Source organism: Gobius niger, assembly GCF_951799975.1.
Source record: "Gobius niger genome assembly, chromosome: 12".
Taxonomy (NCBI): Eukaryota; Metazoa; Chordata; class Actinopteri; order Gobiiformes; family Gobiidae; genus Gobius; species Gobius niger.
Window position 1 is genome coordinate 21,269,050 of NC_136863.1, and position 23,059 is coordinate 21,292,108.

At 42.1% G+C, this 23,059-nt stretch overlaps 1 protein-coding gene across 2 annotated transcripts in view; it reads left to right on the plus strand.

Annotated features, from left to right (window-relative positions):
- Positions 1-1,646: 1,646 nt before the first annotated feature.
- LOC306971612 (A-type voltage-gated potassium channel KCND2-like) overlaps positions 1,647-23,059 on the plus strand; it is a 57,388-nt gene continuing 35,975 nt past the window's right edge. The window contains exons 1-2 of one of the 2 annotated variants that reach the window (XR_013793464.1): positions 1,647-2,109; positions 2,344-3,524. Coding sequence is in view for 1 of the 2 variants with exons in the window: in XM_079567947.1 (XP_079424073.1) it covers positions 2,413-3,524 (1,112 nt within the window). In the remaining variant the exon portion in view is untranslated. The remainder of the gene's footprint in view (positions 2,110-2,343; positions 3,525-23,059) is intronic. The other variant, XM_079567947.1, reaches the window with a different exon arrangement.

Below are 23,059 nucleotides of genomic sequence, written 5' to 3' on the forward strand. Positions count from 1 at the left end.
CTCAGATAGTTTCATCCCTCTTGTGCACGCCAATGTCATACGATTACCTTGTCCCATTTCCTGCTGACTTGGGAGCAACTATTTAAAAAGAGTTGAGTTTTTGTTTTGTTTTCATCTATGTGAAATTGTGCAATATAAACCCTTGAAATAGCAGACGGTCAAATTTCAGCCTGAAATTGGCTTGTACATTTAAAATGAGCTGTGAACTAAAATCCAGATGTTTCTTTGTCGACAACTTATCAATATGACAAAGGTTTTGAACATTCACTTGCGTTCACAGATTCAATTAAAACTTCACAAAGACTTCCCTTTACATTATGTTTTGAGTTGCTTGAAAGAGTATACACGGAATACAAAACAATTTGAGCTGCCTTTTTGAATTAAAATGCTCTGGCCAATGTGCTCTGACAGCCTCGCAGTGAGTCTGGCATCGAACTCTTGTGGGATGCCTGTGTTTGGTGCCATTTGGCAACCGCTGGAATATTTAAATGCCCTGATGAATACATAGCCCCTGGGCCTGACTGCTCAAACTGAGCACTGAGTGTGCTCTGACATGCGCAGCATACACTAATGGGACTTCTGACAGTCCCGTGCATTCATCCTGCTAAAGCCTGGCTCTGTGCCAGCAGAGCTGCGGCTGGTGTGAGTCGAGAGCTCCTGCTGAAGACAGAGAAAGCATGGGGCCACAGGTCTGACTGGTGCAACATCTGATGTGTCCATCGGGCGCCACTTATCTTGTCACACTGCCCTTGAACACGACACCGGGTCAGTCCTCCTCACTTGTTGCAAATTACAGTACTTTGGATGAGTGCAACAGCTGCAGTAAATTTTCGAAAAGAATAGAATCTCCACCTCATTTCTGCTGGGGCCGGGTTAATGGTCAGAGACACTATCCATTTTCTGGAAGCTCAGCAGCTGTGTGTACTTAGCCAACCCTGTGCATGTGTCTGTGCTGAGCATGAAATAGTGACTGGTGAGAGGCCGATGTAACCTGTAAACGCACGAGGAAAGGGACCCGTACCAATAATGGAACTGTCCATGGTGCTGAAGCTCTTAAAACGATTCAAATGGAAGTGAAATGTGTTTGCTTCTGCATTGAGCCGATCTGCATGTCCAATATGGCCACGGTCCAAAGCCAGTAATAGTTGGTGCTGTTTACATATGACTAAAAGTGGACTCAGCTGTCCTCGGGCTCTCCAGAGACTCTTGTGTTGTGTTATAAGAAACACCAGAGACGTTCCATTGATTATGGTTATTTTGGAAAATGTCAGTAGTGCGGAGCTGTACAATGATGTTGACCTTTGAAGCGGTGTAACTCCGCTCAACAGCAGCGCAGGATGATGGAATCCAAGGAACAACATCGATCGTGATTTGCTGCGTATTAGAAATTCGTATGGGCAGTTGTCGAAAAGGCAATTTATTAATCTGCGTAAATGACAGGCAGAGCAACATGTGTGTGCACAATCTCTTGGAACATTAACTCTCAGCAAAAACTTGAAAACACCTTGCTCTATTGGCTGTCGCAAAAATAAAAAATAATACAAAAAAAAATTCAAAATGACAAAACTCCATCAGGACTAAAACGTGGGCGCCAACTTTTTTGGACTGGACATGCCGCCCACTCGGACCGTTACGCGTTAATCACTTCCCCTCCTCGGGCGGAGGAATGTGTGGTTGCAGAAAGGACCACTCCTCTATCTCCCTGCCTCTCTCTCTCGCGCGCTTTCCGCATGCGATTTTCTCTCCATCTCTCCCTAGTCGCCGCTGAGGAGGGGGAGGGTGGTCTTGCAGTCGACGAGCAGAATATAGGAGTTTATTGAGGAGAAGCTGCAACGGGAGAAAAAAAAAAAAACGTTTGAGCGCTGCTGCCTTGCGGTCGCAGAGCTGACGGGCGGCTGAACGCGTTTGCAGAGGACCGCGCTCGGACGAATGACCGCTCCAGTGTGGGGGAACTGCCGCCTCAATTGTTTAACTTGTTGATGCGTCGTTATTGCACAGTTTTTTCATTAGTCCGGTGCACTGGCAGATGAATGGGTGTCAGGATTGCAACAGCTACTAGTGGATAGGCACTCTTTTTACGGATGCACTTTAAAGAGCGGTATATTTGAGGTAGGTTTTTAGTTTTTTTGTTTTTTTTTAGTGCTTTTACTATGCATGTTGTTATTGAAAGATTGCTCCTGTGTGTGTGTGTGGGGGGGTGACCAAATCCAATTGATATTCTGCCGCAAAGTGAGCTTCCACAGTTCTACAGTGCATGAGGCTGAGTGATACTCAACAGTGCTTTGCGCAGTGATTGAAGTCAACGCGTGTTTTCTTATCAGTGTCTCTGCTGTCCCTCTGCAGATGCGTTTCGTCTGTGGGCCGTAGCACTGTGTAAATCGGAGGGGTCGTATTAAAACACTACAGGTCAGCATGGCAGCAGGTGTAGCGGCGTGGCTCCCGTTCGCCCGGGCGGCAGCTATAGGATGGATGCCCGTGGCGAGCACCCCGATGCCGATACCCCCCCAGGACAGGAAGAAAATCCAGGAGGGACTAATAGTGCTCAACGTGAGTGGGACTAAGTTTCAGACCTGGCGAACCACTTTGGAGAGGTATCCGGACACTTTGCTGGGCAGCACGGAGAGAGACTTCTTTTTCCACGAGGAGTCAAACGAGTACTTTTTTGATCGCGACCCCGATATTTTTAGGCACATACTCAATTTTTATCGCACGGGGAAGCTCCACTACCCACGCCAGGAGTGCATCTCCGCCTATGACGAGGAGCTCGCCTTCTTCGGCATCATCCCCGAGATCATCGGAGACTGCTGCTACGAGGAGTACAAAGACAGGAGGCGCGAAAACGTAGAGAGGCTTCAGGACGACGAGGAAATGGACGCGAGCAATGACGTCACGCCGGTGAACCTGTCGCACCGGGAGTATCTGTGGCGGGCTTTTGAAAACCCTCACACCAGCACACTAGCCCTGGTCTTCTACTATGTCACCGGCTTCTTCATCGCGATCTCTGTCATGGCCAACGTGGTGGAGACGGTGCCATGCGGGACTTTGCCCAACAGGTCCAAAGAGGTCTCCTGTGGGGATCGTTACGCACTGGCCTTCTTTTGTTTGGACACTGCGTGCGTCATGATATTTACGTTCGAGTATCTCCTCCGACTGATCGCAGCCCCCAGTCGTTTTCAGTTTATGAAAAGCGTGATGAGCGTCATTGACGTGGTGGCAATCATGCCTTATTATATCGGGCTGGTCATGACCGACAATGACCAAGTGAGCGGGGCTTTCGTCACGCTCAGAGTCTTCAGAGTTTTTCGGATTTTCAAATTCTCCCGGCATTCCGCGGGACTCCGGATCCTGGGCTACACTTTAAAAAGCTGCGCCTCCGAGCTGGGCTTCCTGCTCTTCTCCCTCACCATGGCCATCATAATCTTCGCTACGGTCATGTTTTATGCAGAGAAAGGCTCCACGGCCACCAAGTTCACCAGTATCCCCGCCGCGTTTTGGTACACCATCGTCACCATGACAACACTAGGGTAGGTGACAGCACTGTACTCTCACGCGCTTCACAACTGTCCTATCAGGGTCTGTGGGGGCGGTGCGCGTGCCATATGCACGCATTATAATGAATGCTTTGAATATATCTTTACTCAAAGCTTTTTCTTGGTTTTAAATATTTGTTCTATGTTTAATACTATACATTATTCTTCCTCATCGGTGCTTTGTACATTTTAAAGTTACCTTCAGTACAAGTTATAACATTATGTATAGCATAATATGTAATATGCTGCACCACAGGGGTACTTTATTGGTCAGTGGTGCGTCTTCAGCAAATCAAAGTGCTTGAAGGCTGTGCAGCAAGAGGGACTTTAAGGGTTACTGTCAATGTCTTTGCACCTGGGTTTAAGAGGAAGCATTCTCTTCTCATTAAACCCTACACTGTTATTAAGCTTCTCTTTTTCTACCACTCTTCTCTCTACAGCAAATATTTAACTGCTAATTTCACGCTCATGCACAATCTCAGCTGTATGTGCTGATGTTGCAAAAAATAATTAAACTATGTTAAGTTGATTGCATCAAATTAATTGACAGCGCACTCAAACACTCCGCTTCTCAATGTGTCTTATTATTATTGCTGTTGACATTGTAATCATTATTTACCTTTCTCAGCTTTCTGGGGATGTGTGCTTTCCAAGGTGCTGAAAAGTTGTTTCTTTGAGCCAAGTAGCTGCAATTTGGTTTGGATATGTTGTAAATAGCTTTATAATAAAGTGGATGCAGCACTGAGCTGCCTGAGGCGCTCAGCTACACATTCACAGAGAGAAATAATAATCAAGTCTTGGCTAATTTGTGTGTAAAAATATCCCAGCTGCCCGTGTAAACACAGGCGCTCAGGCAAACCCTACAGTCCTCATCACCTCCCTTTCTTCCACAACACACAAATGAAGTCCTGTTGAAAGCGTGTTAGCTTTTCATTGCAAAGTCAAAGCATCAGAAATTAGAATCTAAATAAATGGCTGCAGGCGCTGTGAGCATGTGTGTTCACTCAGTTCACGTAAACATGCCCCATATAAAAATGTTTCATGTTCTATTGTCTTTTATTGCTTTAGCGCCACTTCTCTTGCATCTCAAGTGTTTTTGTATTTTAGGACTTGGTAGTCTGGGTTTTTTCCTATCTGTTGTTATCAGGCTGCTGCAGCGATAGTGAGTGGATTTTTCCTGCCTGAAGCTTCCCCTGCATTCATTCAATAGGAGTCGAAGCACCTCTCAGCCTCAGATGACCAATGAGAGCATAATTAGTGATATGCAGCAGCCAGTGATTGAGGCAGCCGTCTCCAATGCAGCGTCTCTCCAGCTCCAATCAGATGAGTGCAGATGAAACATGAGCTGTGCAGGCAGGTTTATTATTTATTTCTGGAGCGCAACAGATATGTGCTGCATTCAGTCCCTGAATACCTTTTGTGTTTCCTGAGATTGGCTTGAAAATTTGTTTGTAAAGGGAGAACAAAAGTCAAATGTCCATTATAATGGGGCCATTTCTTTCCTCCCTTTTTGAACTGTGACAACAGGCTGACAAACGTGCCCCGGTACAGAGCTTTGCGGTGGTGCAGAATGCTGCATAGGACCACCGTGGAGAGGCTGAAAGCCCATCACTGAGAGACAAAGTCGACTGCTCCTCAGGATCCATCAGTTTGAAGAGAGGATTTGTAGAAATCATCTCTAATACAATGCCGTGGTAAAGCTGGAGTATGTCTGCTGACAACACAGTAAGGAAGTAGCCTGTTTTATTCTCCTCCAGCAACCTGCAGATTCTTATCTTCTCTTGGGAAATGAGCTCTTCTGATGGTTTGTTTCTGAGCGCAGCGTGAAGAAACATTTAAAGACATCCAACAAATAGTTATTGGATTCAGAAATGAATGACTTTTATGTCTCCATTTGGAGCCTCTGAAAGCATTTGATTTCATTCGGATAGTCATTGATGGTTTATGCCGGCCTGGCATCATGATGCCTTTCCACTACATATACTTTCAATTTCCTTGACTCACGCGCTGTGGAAGTAAAGACAGTGGCGTGCGCTCGCTCCCCTGCTGATGGCCCATTGATTGTGCTTAAGCAGACGTGCAGACATTGGGAGAGCAGGGCTCCTGTTCAGAGGCACTTGGCAGTCAGCCTGAATGAGAGCGAGGAGCCTGGAGACCAGCGGAGAATCAATAGCAGTGTGCAGCTGCGTGTCACGCCTCTGTCTACTGCCGCTGCCGCCTCACACAGGACAAGACCCGCTTATGCTCATATTCATGCAGCCTAGTCTCTGCGCGGAGCAGCCTCCGTCTAACCATGTCTTCAGATGTGCTAAAATAAGAGATCTCTATCAGCGCTGTTTTTGCCCTATCTCTGAAATCCGCACTAAGCTCCAAGAGCATCATTTGAGACTTGATTTAATATGATCCGTTTAAGGTGGCTGTAGATTCCAATACAAAGATAACAACACACTTTATTATACCGCAATCAGATGCTGCTATATTTGTGCACTCTTTTTCTCTCAGATGATCCACAGTCAGAGAGAATTAGCTGCACAGGGACTTTTTGGTGCTTGAGATCTTTTAAGTGATTTAAGGTGTAATGGAGTGCACTGCTGAGAGCAGCTGTGAAAACGGTGGAAGTCAAGCGCAACCCACAAGGGAAGTGTGGACAGGCTTTAACCCTGCACACATTCATTTGGGCACTGGACCTATACCTTTGAGAAAGGCCAAGCTTCACTGTGGATCCAACATCACTTTTATTAGCGATGATTAGAAAAGAGTAATGTAGTTCTTTTCTACTAAAAGGAACATGTTCAATAAAGTTTGTTACAGTCAAACAACTTTATGAAATATGTAACGCTTGTGCATATTTTATGTCTTGTTGACCCACATATCTTTTGATAAAATTCTCGTCAGGTACCCAGAATGTAGCAGGAATGAGTTGAAGTCATCCAAATATAAAATTACTAGCAATGATTAGAGTCATACTGGTGATTAATTGGTGATTGCAGGTATTTGTCGGCCGCAAACACAGCTTTACATTGTGGGTATGCGACAAATGCATAATTTAGTGGTATGCCGTTTTTCTGTGGCACAGCTCCTCCCACAAAATACCAGTGACAAGTGAGGCCTATAAAGCTCTCAGGGCTGGATTTATACGACAGAGCAGACAAGGTTAACAGACAGGCGCGTCACCATGGCGATCGTAAACCAGTACAAGTATAACCATTATCTCACTGCCGCCGCTGACATTCAGTCCTCGTGTGATCAAAAGTCTGCTCACTAAAAACTTGGCTGGTGGCCAGGGCAGCGTAGATTTTGTGTTGATTATGTGTTTCATATCAATTACTCATTCATTACTGACGGTTTTCACACCGTGTTAAGTATCGCCCCAGAAGGTATTTCTCTTCACCAGGAAATATGATCACTTTTAGGACTCGTATGTGTCTGTTGAGCTAAACTGTAGGTCTAATCTAGGATAGATTTGGTCTAGACTAGATCAGGACTTTCACACAAATAATCTAGAACTACTGCACACACAGCCAGTTGTTTTCCCGCACAAAGACCAGGCTAAAAACTGATGACTGATTAACACAGTGCCACAATGTGAAAACCACTAATATAATAATCTTAGTTGGATGAGTTACCAATCCCCTGGCAGTCGACACAGACAAACACCACTCCTTTCTTTTTTTCTTTCTTTTTTTTCTCTCCCTGCAACAGTGGCTGTGAACATTTGGCCTGTTTGATTATGTACCGCAATGGCCGTAATAATCTCGGCCGTTGACGCGAACGCACAACGTCGCTTGGCATTGTGTGTGTACAGGCGCATTATGTGAAATCAAGCGATCCATTAGGAGGCAACGTGATGCATCTGCATGTAAAGCAGGAGGAAGAGGTGGCCGATGGGACATTTGCGTAGGTCGCCATTAGCCTGGAGGTATAGGCAAGGCACGATCCCCTTCCAGCTGCTTAATTTGGGACAAGAGGTGATTCTAATATGCGGCTGCTAAAATGGGTCTGAAGTGACAGGTGACTTAATGAGCGGGACCTGGCAACGCATGCGCTTCGCTCGAGCGCCGGCCCATCCATGCAAATGAGCGCGCAAATGGAGAAAGCGAGGGGTTTTGGGGAGGGAGCCGCCTATAGTTTGGCCAGTTTAAGATCATTATGGAAAAGATGGATTTTTTTTAAAAAAAAATTCTCCCTTCGCTGAGGATATGCATGTCCTCGTTTAATTTGAACCCCCTTTTTCACCGCACTTCAGACTGATGGGAATTTAAGAGGGGAGATGTAGGCTGCATGATTGATTAAGATTTTATAGCTGTTCATATATTATAGATTTATTACTGACGCTGTATGTGTTGGTCGTGGCGCAAGGGTGGGCTCTGGAAAAACACCGCAATGTTTTATTATCGGTGTATTAGTGCATCAATCTGTTGAGTCATCGTTCTATTTGAAGGTAGATTTCTAGCTCTGGTCATTTTCTTTGTACTTTCATTTTAACAGGTTTTGACAGTTTTATTGAACAAAAACAACAGCCCGTAAGCACTTTTATTTTGATGCATTTGAGGGGAAAAAGCAGTTGCAGTACTCAATGTTCTGGTTAATAATTAAAATGTTTTATGCGCTTTTAGAGGTGTAGTTGTAAGAGCGTACTTGCGGAAAGGCGAGGCTTTTGAGAATCGTCGTCAATAACATTGTTGCCATTTGTGTTAAACCTGTATTCCTGCTGACAGCCAGCCCTGAAGGTTTAAGTGCATATGTTAACTTGTTTTTTCCAATTAGTACTCCTCACTTTAATGGGGTAATGCATGTGGCGGGTAAGTGATAATTGTATAGTTTGGCATCAAATAAATGACCATACAAAAATTGACAAATTTAAATTATTTTTTAAAGACATCTGCGCGACCTTCAGAGTTCAGGTCAAGTAATGTAAGCTTATGTTTATTTGTAAATTATTTATTTTTACCTGAGCTTAGACGACTTACTGTCTGGTCTTTGTGCGTGCGCTCAGTAACACAAATGTTGTTACTTGTTAGCGTATAGCCACTCCCAGCATAGGTATATAGCTCTAAACTGGGGTGAAGTTAGAAGCTACCAAGCTGTTCCACGTTTTCCCTTTTTAAATACAGTTACATGAAAAGTTACACGATCCAAGTCTAGTCTCACAAAATTAAACATGATGATTTCCTAAGCGGATAAAAGGGGTACAGACATTGAAGTACTCCCAAGGTATTATTTATTATGCATCAACTCGTCTAAGCTAAGGTAAGAACATATCTCAGTATGTAAAAACAGTAGCCTATTCCTTTAAAGCAGAACTAAGTAACTCCTGCCCCAAGAGGCCATAAGCGCCACTGCAGGTGTTTTTTTTTTTACTCATTAATTGTCCGTGAGAGTAAATACTACGCTGACAGAAAAGACAAAGGGAGAGAGGGATATTGTACATCCAATTACATGATGGAGATCAATTTTTTCACTCAATCTTGGCTGTAAATGCTGTTTAAGTGGTGCTAGCCCACAGTTAGCTTTGCCCGTTAGCCTGTTAGCTTCTTCTTTGTGATTCCAGTAGTTTGTACAGCGCCTCCAACCCGGTGGCAGGGAAAGTTGCAGTTGTGGTTTTCTGGCCAGAGACACCAGGGGGCGATGAAAGACCCCCCGGATCATCACATTAATACTTATTACCCCCAGAGGGACTACGGAAAGGATTTACTTAGTTCTTCTTTAACTATCCAGGGAAATGTTTTCTTCACCTCTCGATTTTTAGAAAAAGAGCCTTTTTTATTGAAACGGCTGCATAGCGAAGGGGAGTGAGAAGAAGGGGGTGGGAGGGGCTTACTTTAACTCACTCAGAGGACCAGGAAGTTAAAGCTCTGGATATTTTGTTTTAGCTGTTTTAGATCCATATTTCATTTTCTAACCACCAAGATAGTGATACGGATATTATTAAATACCTCGGGGGGGGGAAAGCACAACCCCCTATTTAAAAAGTCCCATTTATGCTCATGTTTAATGCAGGCTTGTTCTTAAGTTAGTGCCTGCACATGATTCATTTTGTCTAAAGTTTGTGTAGACTAATTGATAGGTACATAGCACGAAATCAAGTTGATCAGGTTGTTTTTTGGATTTATTTTGGGATTGTGTCTAATGCAATTGGCAAAAATGAAGAGGCATTTGTGGTCAGTGGGCCTGAACTGAGAAACAGATTATGGGCAGCTGGTTGGTTAATGTGAGGGTACTGCGTGTGTGAACGGACTCTGAAAGCAGCATGCGTCACTGCGGCCGCTCAGATTGATAAATAATCTATATGGCAAGGACAAAACGGCTGTCCTTCTTTTTGATTCGATTTCTTTGACAACTCATCTTTAAAGGCAGCACCGCTAATACTCATTTCGTGCGCGTGGTTTCATTAACACCCTTTGAATATGCCGCATTAAGCAGTGAGATGGGCTTCTACCATGTTCTGCACAAGGGGCTGCTGGGTAACGTAGTGTGAGGACATAAAATATGGGGCCTGTGTTTTTTCCCAGCGCTCAGCATTTTCATCTTCTTTGTATTGCCGAGGAGCACCAAGGATTAATGGAATTTTCCAGAACAAGATTAAAGTTATCGCCAACAAATGCGCCGTCACTGCATTAGGAAATAAGGAGGAATGTGAGGAAACACATCAGTGAGATTTCACTGTTGTTAGAAAGCGTTTGCTCCTCTTGACTCCGCTGTTGCAGACCAGCGCCTGTCCCAGCCAGAGCCAATGAATCAAATCAGGGAGCGTGTTCAAGAGTACTCTGCATGAGTTAGTGATGTGAAAAAGGCTTCTTTTTATGACTGCCTTGAACATTTTAGCAGGATATTTCGGGTGTGTAGTCGAAGACTGCTGTTTGGAGCTAGAAGTGTTGAAACCTAATTCACTAACTCAGTCCATATTTTTGAGATTAAGGCATCTCAAGAACTCATGCAACTAATTGGAGACACTTGGATTTAACTTACTGTTCTGATCTGGGGTTTTTGCAGTTGGTCAGGTCTCAGATCAGCTGACCTGAACATCCTGAATGACCTGGTTATTCCATCAATGGATTTCTTCTTCCCTGATGGCCAGGATTCATCAGGCTCACATTGTGAAAGAGTGGTTCTGGGACATGAGACATCATTTTCACACATGGACTGGCCACAAGAGAGTCCAGATCTGAACCCCATTGAGAATCTTTGGGATGTGTTGGAGAAGGCTTTGCGCAATGGCCAAAGCCTGAGATCTTCACCAAGATCTCAGCAATGCAAGATCTTGGTGAAAAATTAATGCAACACTGGATTGTTCGGCATTGCAGAAGCTTATTGAAACAATACCAAAGCGAATGTGTGTTGTAATCATAGATACAAGATAGAAGAGATAATCGAATGTTCCATTCAGCCCCATTCATAGTAATGATCCCGTGTGGCCTGTGAAATGAACATGGCTGCCTGATCTCTTCCCACGAAGCCTGTTCCTTAAAAGGGCAAAAAGGCTCCTGCCCTCGCGGGGCGGGTGGACCGGCTACGAGCGTCCACAGAGCTCCAGAGTCTGCCAATCATAGAGTTAATACATCACAAGACGTCTTGTGATGTATGAATAGGCCTTTAAGCTTCAGATTTTTATTTCTGATGTACAAAAACCAGCATGGTTAAAATGACACCCATGTGTCGTTAAAATGTGTGTAACCATAGTAATGTGATGAACATACTTAACAACAACCTTTTCACTAACTGGTGGACTTTTCTGTGCAATTAACAACTGTATGACTTTTTAACTTGTATTTAATTAAACTTACAGACTTTTGTCACAGTTTGGCTAATCAGTCAATCGCAAGATACCTGCCAAATTTGCCATGGCAACAGTTTTTATATTCTATCTAGAGTTTTATAAATTTAGGTCTTTTAGAGTGACCAGAGTCCCCGAAGAAAACTGCTCTCTGCGCGAGGAGAACTTCAAACAAAAGACTTCCACTATTAACATATCTCATAGGGCTACATTTTTGTGTTCTTAGCACACAGTTAAACCAAGTTCAGAACATTCAAATTAAAAAAAGAAGATTGAAATACAAACTGCTAAATTATTACAAGAATTACTCGCCTTTTGCAGAGGTGGAAATACAGTGACAGGGCATGTTTGTTTAATACATTGCAATTTGTTTTGTACTAACTGCAAACATTGTAGAAAAAAGTAAGGCGACTTTGCACATTGATAAATTGCCATTTTGATTTCATTTCAGTTAATTGTAATGCCATATGTTAGTGTACGTCAGCCTTCTCTACGCAGAAACTTAGATGCTATCAGGATCAGTGGATCACACAGTCTGCAAATGAAACCAAAGCCTCGAGCAGTAGCAGCAGCAGAGCTCCTCCACACAGCACCCGCCTTATTTACATACTCAGCAGCATTAACATACAGATGAAAATGCTTCGTCTGGTCATGGAAATGGCTGGGCAGACATGCATAATGCCTCCTCATCACTTTGCTGAAATGTTCTGCAGTGCACTAAGTGGATCTTCTACCCTGGTTTACATTGTGCCTACCACTGCATCCGCGCAATTACTCTGTCACTGCCTCCCTCCATCCACATGATCTTTGGAATTCGACTCTACAATATGAAAGCTCATTCTGTCTGACTGGGAAAGCTATGAATGGAAAATGATACAAATGAAAGGTTAACTGCTCACATACGGGCCGGTCGGGCAAAACAGCACGACCACTGACAAGCGGAACGGGAAACACCGGAATGTGAGGCGCGACTTGTATTTCTAAAATATTTATGTTCGGTGTAGGAGAAATGGATAAGCATATGGTTTTGAGTAACTTTGAAGACAACACTAAGAGGTTCTATCAGAAATGGTCTATGGAGAGAAGAGCAACAGTTGATACAAAAAGGCCAGGCTTTCTTTTCTATACAGTTAGTTACATCAACTGTTGCTGATAGATATCTTTTATTTCTTCCCCTAACAGTTATCAGGGATCATAGTACAGACTATTTATCGGCAAAGAGCGTTTCTGTTGTGCATGATTAGTTTATCCTTCCGCTTGCTATTTAATTGAGCATTTGTTTATTCTCTGACAGGTAAGAATTGATTTCTGACACCTATAGTTCAGGAACACGTCGATACATATTGATGGAATTGTGGCGCATAAATCATTGCTCTATTTTTGCTCTACTGGAGGGAATTGAAAATTTTGAGCCAAAAGGGAGACGACAGAACTGTACAAGCGATCATTAGTTTCATGTCGTGCATTTTTGATGTGGAAATGTTCTACTAAGAGCATTATACACATTATCAAGTTCACAAGACATTACTGGGTAGTAGTGACACCTTTTTTACTTTGACATTTAGGGCGGCACATTAAAAATCTCTATAAAGGCCATGCATTACTTGTCCAAATGATTTAGACATAATAAAAGTGATTTGATGTGTTCCGGTCATTTATTCATTTATTTTTGTACTTGCAGTCACTAAATCATTTCATCAAGAAAGTGAACTTAAAAAGAAGCCGTCTTTACTCTTCGTGTTTTATGGCCATTCAATCCCTCGAATAGATCACATTTGCAAGTTTGTCAAGGCAAGTTTATTGAGCACAATACTATACACAAAAAGAAATTCATTGCTTTACAGACCAAGAAGATTGGGTTGAAATCAGGCTACATTAAATGGCATTTAGAAGGGAAATGACTTCAGTAACTTCAGTTCATAGACAGCATTTTCAAATTGAATTAAAAGTGTAGACAGAACCTCTTTCAGCCTGGATTTGAACATCGTCACAGTCGAGGCCTGTCTCGCATCTTCAAGACGACTTATTATCCAAGTATCCAGGCATTGCTCAAATCTAAAAGCTTCCTGAGAAAAAAAGCGTCAAAATAGAGATGAAAAACGAGGCATAAATGAGGATGAAAAAGCAACAAAAACACGACAAAAAATGAGAGAAAAAGATCAACGACAACTCATGGAAACAAGGGTAAAAATCGGAGAGATCATTTTGGTAGGTCTTAGCTTTCAAATGAGGCGTTTACATTGAAGAAGTTTTCAGATTAGGTTAAAGCTGAACTGGAGAAAATGTTAAAGTCGAACCAAGCACATGTTTTTCAGTTTGGCTTTACCCAAATCTAACAGCTTCTTGAGCAAAGCGTCAAAATAGTGCCGAAAACGAGGATGAAAACGCAACAAAAAAAGCGCCAAAAACACGACTGAAGAGTGATGAAAAAGCAACATAAAAGCCACAAAAATGCGATGAAAATCTGACTAAAACAAAACAAAAAAGGCGACGAAAGAGCAACAAAAACACAACCAAAAAAAGCAATCAAAAGGAGATGAAAAAAACACAGCAAAAATTGGATTTAAAACGCGGCGACAACCAGAGTTAGGATCAGTTTTGCAGGTCTTAGCTTTCAAATGAGCCCATTCACTGGCCTATTGGCTGTAACTTCCAGTGGAGCAGCTTTTAGATTTGGGTTGAGCCTTACTGGAGAAAATGCGCCTGGTTAAAGGAGGGGATAAGAGGTTTTTATGATAGTCCCTCATCTAAAAGATATCTATAGTTGTATTTTGAGTAGCTCTCTTCACTTTTGTTGTTCTTCTTCTACTGCCGAAGCGCCCCCCATCGTTTCTCACTCTTCAAATCAAAATCCCGCCCCGCCCGGTGTCTCACTAATTACTGTCTTTTCTTTACATAGGGGTTATTTCAAATCTCAGAACATAGCATACATGCTGAGGTACCAAAACAATAGTCAGCTATGCGAGATATGTCCCCTTCATGGCATTGTAATGTCAACACGCCGAAAATACACTGAAGGATAAATTGACCTTTAAAACAACATCAAACTTCGATGTCGAGCTTGTATCTTGTAAAAGGACTAATTACCCCACCACAGCTCCGGCTCCAGAATGCCTGTCATGCCTGGAGCGTCTAAAGCATCTCGTTGGCATGGCATGAGCGCAGTTGTCTTTTTTATTTATTTTTAGCCGCCTTTAACTTTTGTAAACAACAAAACGGCAATCATGCTAAATCTGCCGACATTGCCCCCGCGTGACCCCAGAGAGCCGAGGCTGCCAGCGCAGATGCCGGATCGGACAATTAGTCAAGAAGGTGCTGAAAGTCCCACCCATCACTGCTGAGAAGGGGCGTTATAATGGTTCCTACTCCGCTCATTCCTTATCCTGGGCGTGGGACAGCATACTAACACAATATGTTGAGTCCGGGCCAGCTCTCCTAATGCCAGAGTGAGAGAGTATATCCCTCCTCCTTTGACATTTGTCTCTTTATCAAAAAACGCCCCACAGCCAACAAGCGGCATCTGTGATCAGCCCCGATCCTCAGATTAGAGCTAACAGCAATCATCAGTCTGCGCGAGAAGAGAAAGTGTGTGAGTGATGTAACGCGTCTGGCACCTCATCTGAGACGCAGCAGAAATAGTTTTTTAACGTGATCAAGTTGAAAGTTATGTTCTCCTTGTTCGGAGACTTTCGTGTCTGAAAAGATGGCACGCGCGGGAATGAAACGGTGTAACAAGTTTAGGGTTGTGATATCACTTAAAAGCCCCCAAATATTATGGAGTTGTATTAAGCGCAAGGTTCGACAAGCGTGTGGATGCAGCAGCTCTGACTAAACAGTTGGAGGGAACAATATAATTTCAGATAGAGATGCACCGATCCAGCTTTTTTGCTACTGATACCGATACTGGGGTTTGAGTGTCTACCGATCCAATATTTACCAATAGAGACTTTCTTAAAAGTGCATTTCTCTGAGTGAAAAATTGATTGATCTGACACTAAATATCTTTGGGTATATGACCGGCTTTAGGTTACAGTAATATAAACAACTCACATGAAGTCATCTGATTATTACAATTATAGTTATTTCTTAAAGGAATAGGCCACCGTTTTTACATACTCAGATGTGTTCTTACCTTAGCTTTGACGAGTTCTTTAGGACCTGTCTGATCTTCACCCGTGCCTTCAGTCACGTAAACACAGCGCAGACAGCGTTAGCATTTAGCCTCTCCTGCTCTCCACTATAGCTCCAAAACAGGTCAAGATAGAAGCTACCAAGCTCTTCCACGTTTTCCCTATTTAAATATGGTTACGTGAAGTGTTCCACTACAAAGTATAATTACACAAAATTAAACAATGTGGATTCTCTAAGCGGATAAAAGGGGGAACTATATTGTAAGGCGTGATAATACTAGGAGTAGTTCGAAATCCGCGCAGTAATCTTCACTTTACTGCGCAGTAATCTTCACTTTACTTTGCGGATGCCAAATTACTCCTGGTATTATCACGCCTTACAATATAGTTCCCCCTTTTATCCCCTTAGAAAATCAACATTGTTTAATTTTGTGTAATTATACTTTGTAGTGGAACACTTCACGTAACCATATTTAAATAGGGAAAACGTGGAAGAGCTTGGTAGTTTCTATCTTGACCAGTTTTGGAGCTATAGAGGAGAGGGGGAGAGGCTAAATGCTAACGCCGCCTGCGCTGTGTTTACGTGATTGAAGGCACGGGTGAAGATCAGACAGGTCCTAAAGAACTCGTCAAAGCTAAGGTAAGAACATATCTCAGTATGTAAAAACAGTGGCCTATTCCTTTAAACTAAAATACAAACACTTGGCTTCAGCAGTGGCCGATTTTATTTTATTAGGCGACTTTAGGTATTTCTATCATAGTTTCTGACCCAGCCTTGATTAGTTTTCGTTAGCATTAGCATGCTCCCTCTAGCGTTAGCTGCTATTGCTAACCACAAAATTTTGCGCACCGATCAAAATACATTCGCGGAGGTTCAAACTAAATCAGCGATTGAATTCCCCAGGTTCCTAGCTTTACAATGAAATAAGGCATGACCATATTTACTTAGATTTTGGTGGTGAAAGTTTTCTTTTTAAGGTGTTGAGAGCCAAAACTGGTATCGGTTCAGTATCGGATATTTGTAGCCGATACACGATTTCGTATGTTTTTTCCAGTAACTGCTCCAATATCCGATATGGTGCATCCCTAATTTCAGAGCAGGAAAAAAACCTGCCTTAATCTAGCACATTTTCTCCAGCTCAGCTTTACCCAAATCTAAAAGCTTCTTGACTGGAACTTAGATTTTTCCTTGCGTTGGCGTCACTTTTTTTGTTGCTTTTTCACAACTTTTTTGTCGCCTGTTTTGTTGAGTTTTTGTTGCTTTTTCTTTGCATTTTTGTTGCTTTTTTTTAATAACTTTTTGTCGCCTGTTTTGTGTTTTGATCCTCATTTACGTCTCATTTCTGTCACTATTTTTACATGTTTTTCAAGAAGCTTTTAAAACTCGAACTGGAGAAAAAGCGCTTTCTTAAGGCGGGGATTAAGAGGTTAAAAACATAGAAAAGTAAATTTTCAATCATGACTTTCTGAAATTAGTTTCATTCTGGCGTTGTTTTGGTCTTGATTTAGAATAATGTGAATATCTATAAATGGCTGTTTATACATATGGCCATCTGGCTGTTTCCTTTTATTCTCCTGGTCGCCATAGTAAATGTACATTCAGTATGACACATTGACCTTTCTGTCAGACCCAGTCGCATAAGATTGAAAATTCTGCACCCTGAGGTAAATCTGACAAACTTTAGTCGTACAAAACTTAGTAGTACAATTTGTATTGTTCTGCACATACGAATGTACAACTAGGCTGAAGAATAAAAATGATATTTCACTTCATTTGAATGCACTGTTTGTCTTATCACATCAACACAAACCTAAATGAATTCATCTCAAAAGTTGCATAACAGTAACAATAGACAGTTTAGTGGTCGTTATGGTATAGACTAATTTTGTGTCTCCCTATTTGTTTGCTTTAGCGACGCACTTTGATTGTATAATACCGGGCGAGTTACAGTGTTGTAAGGGGGTTGCTAAAATCAATACAGCCTTTCATGTCCCTGAGAACAACATAATCAATTTAAGAGCAAGCGCTGAAACTTTGATGGGAAGGCATTAATTGAAACTAAGGGCCATTGGTAACACCTAAACGGCCCAAATCCAATATTGACTGGAAGATTTGGTCGGCATAGAGTTGTTTTTGTGATGTGCAACTGCATTTTCCACGCACAGGTTTCAACTTGTCATATGTTTTTGTGATAAGGGCTTCTGGAAGTTAAAGTTTAAGTTGGTTTTATTATTATTAGCAGTCGCATGTCCTTAATTATATGATCTTGATATAGCACGTAGGTGTGGGAACAGAGCAGCTGATGTAAAAAAAAAATATATATACACCAATACATCAGCAAATGAATTCCATTGAATCAAAAATAACAATATTTATGGTCCTGATTCTAAAAACAATAACGCTGCAATTTTTTTTTCGGTAACAGAATGTCCTCTGCAGGCATCAAACTCCCATGTGGTCTTATGTATACAACCTTCTGTTCTGAAATGCCTGTGCTCTATGTGCTCATGTTTATGGCCGGCCATATTTCAGTCTTCTGTCAAATGTTAATGCTGTTGGACAGGCTCAAAGTGAGTACGCTGAACCAAATCTTCATTTCTAAACATAAATTGCAAATCGTATCTCGGGCTGTCACAATAATACTACATCAACTTATCGTTCAATGAATAACAGATAAACGATATATATTTTTGGGCTCGATATTTATCGTCTTTGCATTTATTAGCATTTCCCTCTTTTTCTTTGTGAAACTTTGATTGCTAACTGAAGCAAATTGATTTCTATTATATTTCATGTTTATTGCAGCTTGTGTGGTATTATAGGATATGATGAGAACAAAGGTCATTTACATGCCTGAGAGTTGACAGTGTCTACTATCGTTAGAGTCAATAATATCGTTTATCGCGATACTTTCCTGCCTCAATACATCGACCTTCAAATTTTCGTGATGAATTGTAAGTCCATACCTCTCCCACAACTGCTCGACCCTAATTTTTGAAGGACACCGATTTAGTAGTATCTATGGGACTAAAATGATTTAAAAGCCATTGCAAAAAACAAAAACCCTTACAATGGCGCCCATAACTGAAAGAAATGTATGAACAAGCCACTCGCACTCACACTCTCAAACACACTGTCATTCATCCTGGCCTATTGTACATGTTTTTAGGGGAAACCTACGCAGACACAGGGAGAACATGCAAACTCCACACAGAAAGGCCTCGTCCCTGGTGGGAAGCAGGGACCTTCTGGCTGTGAAGCACGAGCCCTAACCTCTGTACCTCTGTATTTCTGATTGTCTTTTTTTTTTTTCTTTTTTTTTTTTATCAGCCGTTTTTCATGACTGATAGTGAATAAAATGCACTTTGTTGAGCCTGAATAAGCGTGGAGCGCACACATCCAGCTGCCCACGCCGGCCACTGCTGCTAACCCACTTTTCATTGTTGATTCTTTGCCACCGGCTCCATGGATTATTAGTCCCCCTATGCTCTGTGAATGATAAGAGCCCTCTGTCCCATTTGGGCGCAGGTATAAAGCTCTTCCCTCCCGTCTTTGCCTGGCGGGAGGTCCCACGGAGATGAGGGACGTGTCAACCTGTCACCCTGACGCATAGCAGCTGTTTCAGGCCTTGCCCCAGCTTTCTATTAATAGCCAAATACATCACCTAATGTAGGCCGTTTGGTCAAAACCGAATCCAAACGGGCCAGCGTGCTCCAGGGGCCCGTATTTGTCGCGTTCACCTTCAAACTAATTCCTCATGTACAGGTGTGAGGTGTCACTGCGCGCTCTGTATTTGTGTTCGCCGATACCTGTCTCAATGGGGGCTCAGACAGATGGATGACACTATAAAAGCCGGTCCTCTGGTGCCATTATTTATCACATTGATCTCCATAGTGTAAGCCGTGGCAGTTTGATTGAATTTCTCAAAGAAGATATGATGACTATTTTGGCGCTGTCAATGCCGAGGCCTTCAAACTGTGTGTTGGTATAATGGCATGGGTCAAAAATAGCACTAATTTATCAGCGTGTGAAGTAATTGTATGAAACTGCAGTCCCTAAATGATCCTAGTGGGTAAATCATGGCTTTATTGTTGGAGATTTATTGCTTAATAAAGAAGACAGTATTAAATCTTCTCAGAGACAAGTGGAGATGCTTTTATTGCGCCGCGCCGCTCTAAATTACATGACAGCTTGAAGGAAGCGCACATCCGTCTCTCACTTTTATTTCAACATCATTTTCTGAGAGCGAACCTCTTAAAGGTCAGAAAAAGTCACCTTGCGCAAAGTTACTAAGATTAGCCGGGTTGCATCTTCCTCGACCGGAAAACAAAAACCAGCAGCTTCGAATAAAGCGCTGACTCTGAGTAAAAATAGCTTCCATGGCAAAGTGGTGGGAATTAGTTTGAAGCAAAATCTGATAAGAATAATCTACCTCTCAAGTGAGATAAATGTGTTTGAACAGGCTCTTTGACAAATAAAGAATGGGAAACGCTCTAAATTGCCTTCAGACTTATCATCTATCTAATATGATATTCTAAATAAACCCATAACGCAGACCCCCACCAAGGCTGCGACGCAATGTAGACAAAATAGTCCAGATTCCAAACCATTGTCATAATCAAATCTATGGATGCGCTAGATGAAAAATGCAATATTCCACTACTGTCATTTAAACTCCGTACGTTTCAGTCATTGTAAACAAAATCATAAGCAGTGATTGATGATTAGGCACATGATTACTAAAACAGTTTTTTTAAAAGCCGTGTAAATGTCAGATGGAAGACGTCAGTGATTTTGCAATATATTGAGGGTTCTTATGGACAATGCATCACTTAACATTGCCATAATGATAGTCGGCAAACTATTGTGCGCCTCTAATTAATTGGTATTTGATATTAATTAGGGCTTTTTAACTCACGACATCCATGCTTGTGGCAGTGTGTTTTGGGAAAGCTGCTTGTCTATGTTCATCACAAACAAATTCACCTTATTCCAGAAATTCGCGTGGGCGCCGCCATGAATTGTGCCCGCCCCTTTTCTCCTATCAGTTAACATAGAAGTCAAGATAAAATCAGTTACTCGATGAAAACAAAGCCGATTTTAGGCCGAGCAGAGAAACGATGCAGTGTTGACTTGTTGGCGCAAATGATCGTTGGACATTTTACACAAATCAATCTACTAAACATCAGATTTTTATCGGCGAACAACATTACCCCTCGCTCTCCATTTGAATCAAACTTGATTCATGGGGGGCCTCATATGGAAGTGTACATGGGCTGTAGGGCCATAGATCGTTGGTTAGTGCCACAAAACCTTTAACTAGCAGAGGTTTAAATTGTGCCCTGTACTTTTATTTATGCTTAAAATCTTCATGCCAGCTTTGTCTCACAATAAAATGTTAGTTGTTAGGTTAGAATTGTGTAGAATTATTACATTTCAAATAAAAAGAATCATCTGTGATATTTTGTACCGAATCAGCAAGAAGGGCCAACAAATATTGGCCTGAGGGCCGCATTGGCCCTTGGGCCGCACTTTAGACACCCCTGATTTAAATGAATGGGATTCTCGCTCTGGTTCAATACAACGGAAGTGCCGAGACAAAGCAAAAAGAGGCAAAAGTGGGCAGGGTGGAATAAGGTGAATAAGAAAAATAGGATTTTTTTTTGTCATACCGCTCAACGCTTCTCTTCGAGTTTCAAAAGTAAACCCAAAAATATGTGGATTCCGTTTTAATTTGTATCTCTGGTCTTAACTGTATTGGATTGAAAACATTTTCAATCATTCAACTATCTTTATTTACCTGAATTTGCTATTTCTTACTGCCTACTCTCCCCTGACTTTTTTCTTTCAACTTCTTGCCATCACAGATTTAAAAGCATCAGTTAATTGAAAATGCAGTCTCTAAGCAGCCAATTTCATATGATTCTGAATATTCCCTGTGATGAATGCAGCGTATAGAGGTTATAAAAGCATATGTTACGTAGGTGTAGGGGGTCGACCTGCCGAACAGCAGGTTGTATGTTATGCTAACCGCTGCTGAGGTCACGCCAGGTCAGTACAGTGTGTTCATGTATCGTAACGTTACGCTGACAAATCCAAATCCAATCCATGCAGCGCTTATTGATGCAGCCCTGATTTGTTGGCAACAGTTTAAAGCTTTACCGAGAACAGAAAGGTGATCGCCGCTGCGGATATATACTGTTTGTTCTCAGTCTCCCAGGCCGAGGATTTCCTGGCTGCATCTTTGCCGCTCACTGTACAAACTGTGAGGATTAGTTGAGATACAGTATAGAATTTAAATCCCCCCCCCGCAAGTACGTAACTTTGGTGTATTTTGGTGAATAAATCAACATTGCAATTGTTATCAGCAAAACCAACACTCGGGGCATAGATAGGTCATGGTGGCGGTAAGCCACTATTGTACCCACAGCTGCCTGGGGGTAGACTGACAGGACTATCTTACTGAGGACTATCTTAGTGAGGACACTCATAGACATAATTACCCAGACCCTAATCCTGAACCCTAAGCCCTTAACTGTAACCCTAACCCTAATCTAAACCCAATTCTAACCCTTACCATAAAACCACATCTTGATCCTCAAACAGTCCTTCAAATAAGTGAAGACCACCCAAAATGTCCTCACTTACTGGTCCACACAATGTCGTAATTACAAGAACACACCCACGCACACACACACACCACACTACATTTGCACAGGCTAGACGGGTGAAGTGTATTGTGTAAACGCAGCAATTTCTGGATTAAACAGACCTCGAGGGACTGTCTGCATCTCAGAATAGCACATTTTTATTGATCACCATCGCTGACATACGAGCCTAAGTCAGTGCAATTTATTTCTATGGCGGTCCGCCCTGATCCACCTCTCCATCTGTCAAAGAAGTACATGCGCTGAAATCATGTTTTTTGTCACTGAAAACAATCAGGACGTTTCTATCAAGTTTCCATTAAGATAATAATAAAACTAGCTCTTTACAGTTTAAGCTTGACCCAAATATTGTCATTTCTAACAATGGGAGTGTATTGAATTTGACTTTACTTACATTTTAACTAGGTTTTGCGTGAAGGCCACGACAAATTGCGAGTTTAGCTCTGCAAATAAAGTTATGTCACACCAAGGCTACACGACGGGTTTGTTTGTCCTGCAAAATTGAGTGAAGAGAAGCACAAACAGAGAACACGGAAGCTTTCTGGATGAAAATTGGCAATGTAATCGTGCAATGTTTAACAAAGTGAAAATAACAGCTGCAGCCCAATGCGGAGATGCCATAGCATGTACAATAAAGTCTAATACATTGATTTACAATTCAATTGATTTGTTAAAATGTACTTTTGTGTGGAGAATAGATTTTTGGATCATATCATAACATTTGTCAGAGCATAATATGGCATTAATATACTAACTATGTACTTTGCTGAACCAAAAGTCAATGTTCTCAGCATGTTGTTGAGAATGAGGCATAATGGATGCATGTTAAACAAATAGCCAAAGACAGGGCAGCGAGACGGGCAGAGACCAAAGCCGCCCGGCCTGCAGTGTTAATAACAACGGACACCGCAATCAATTGTACATTTTCACATCAGGCTTTGCCCAATTTAAATGCA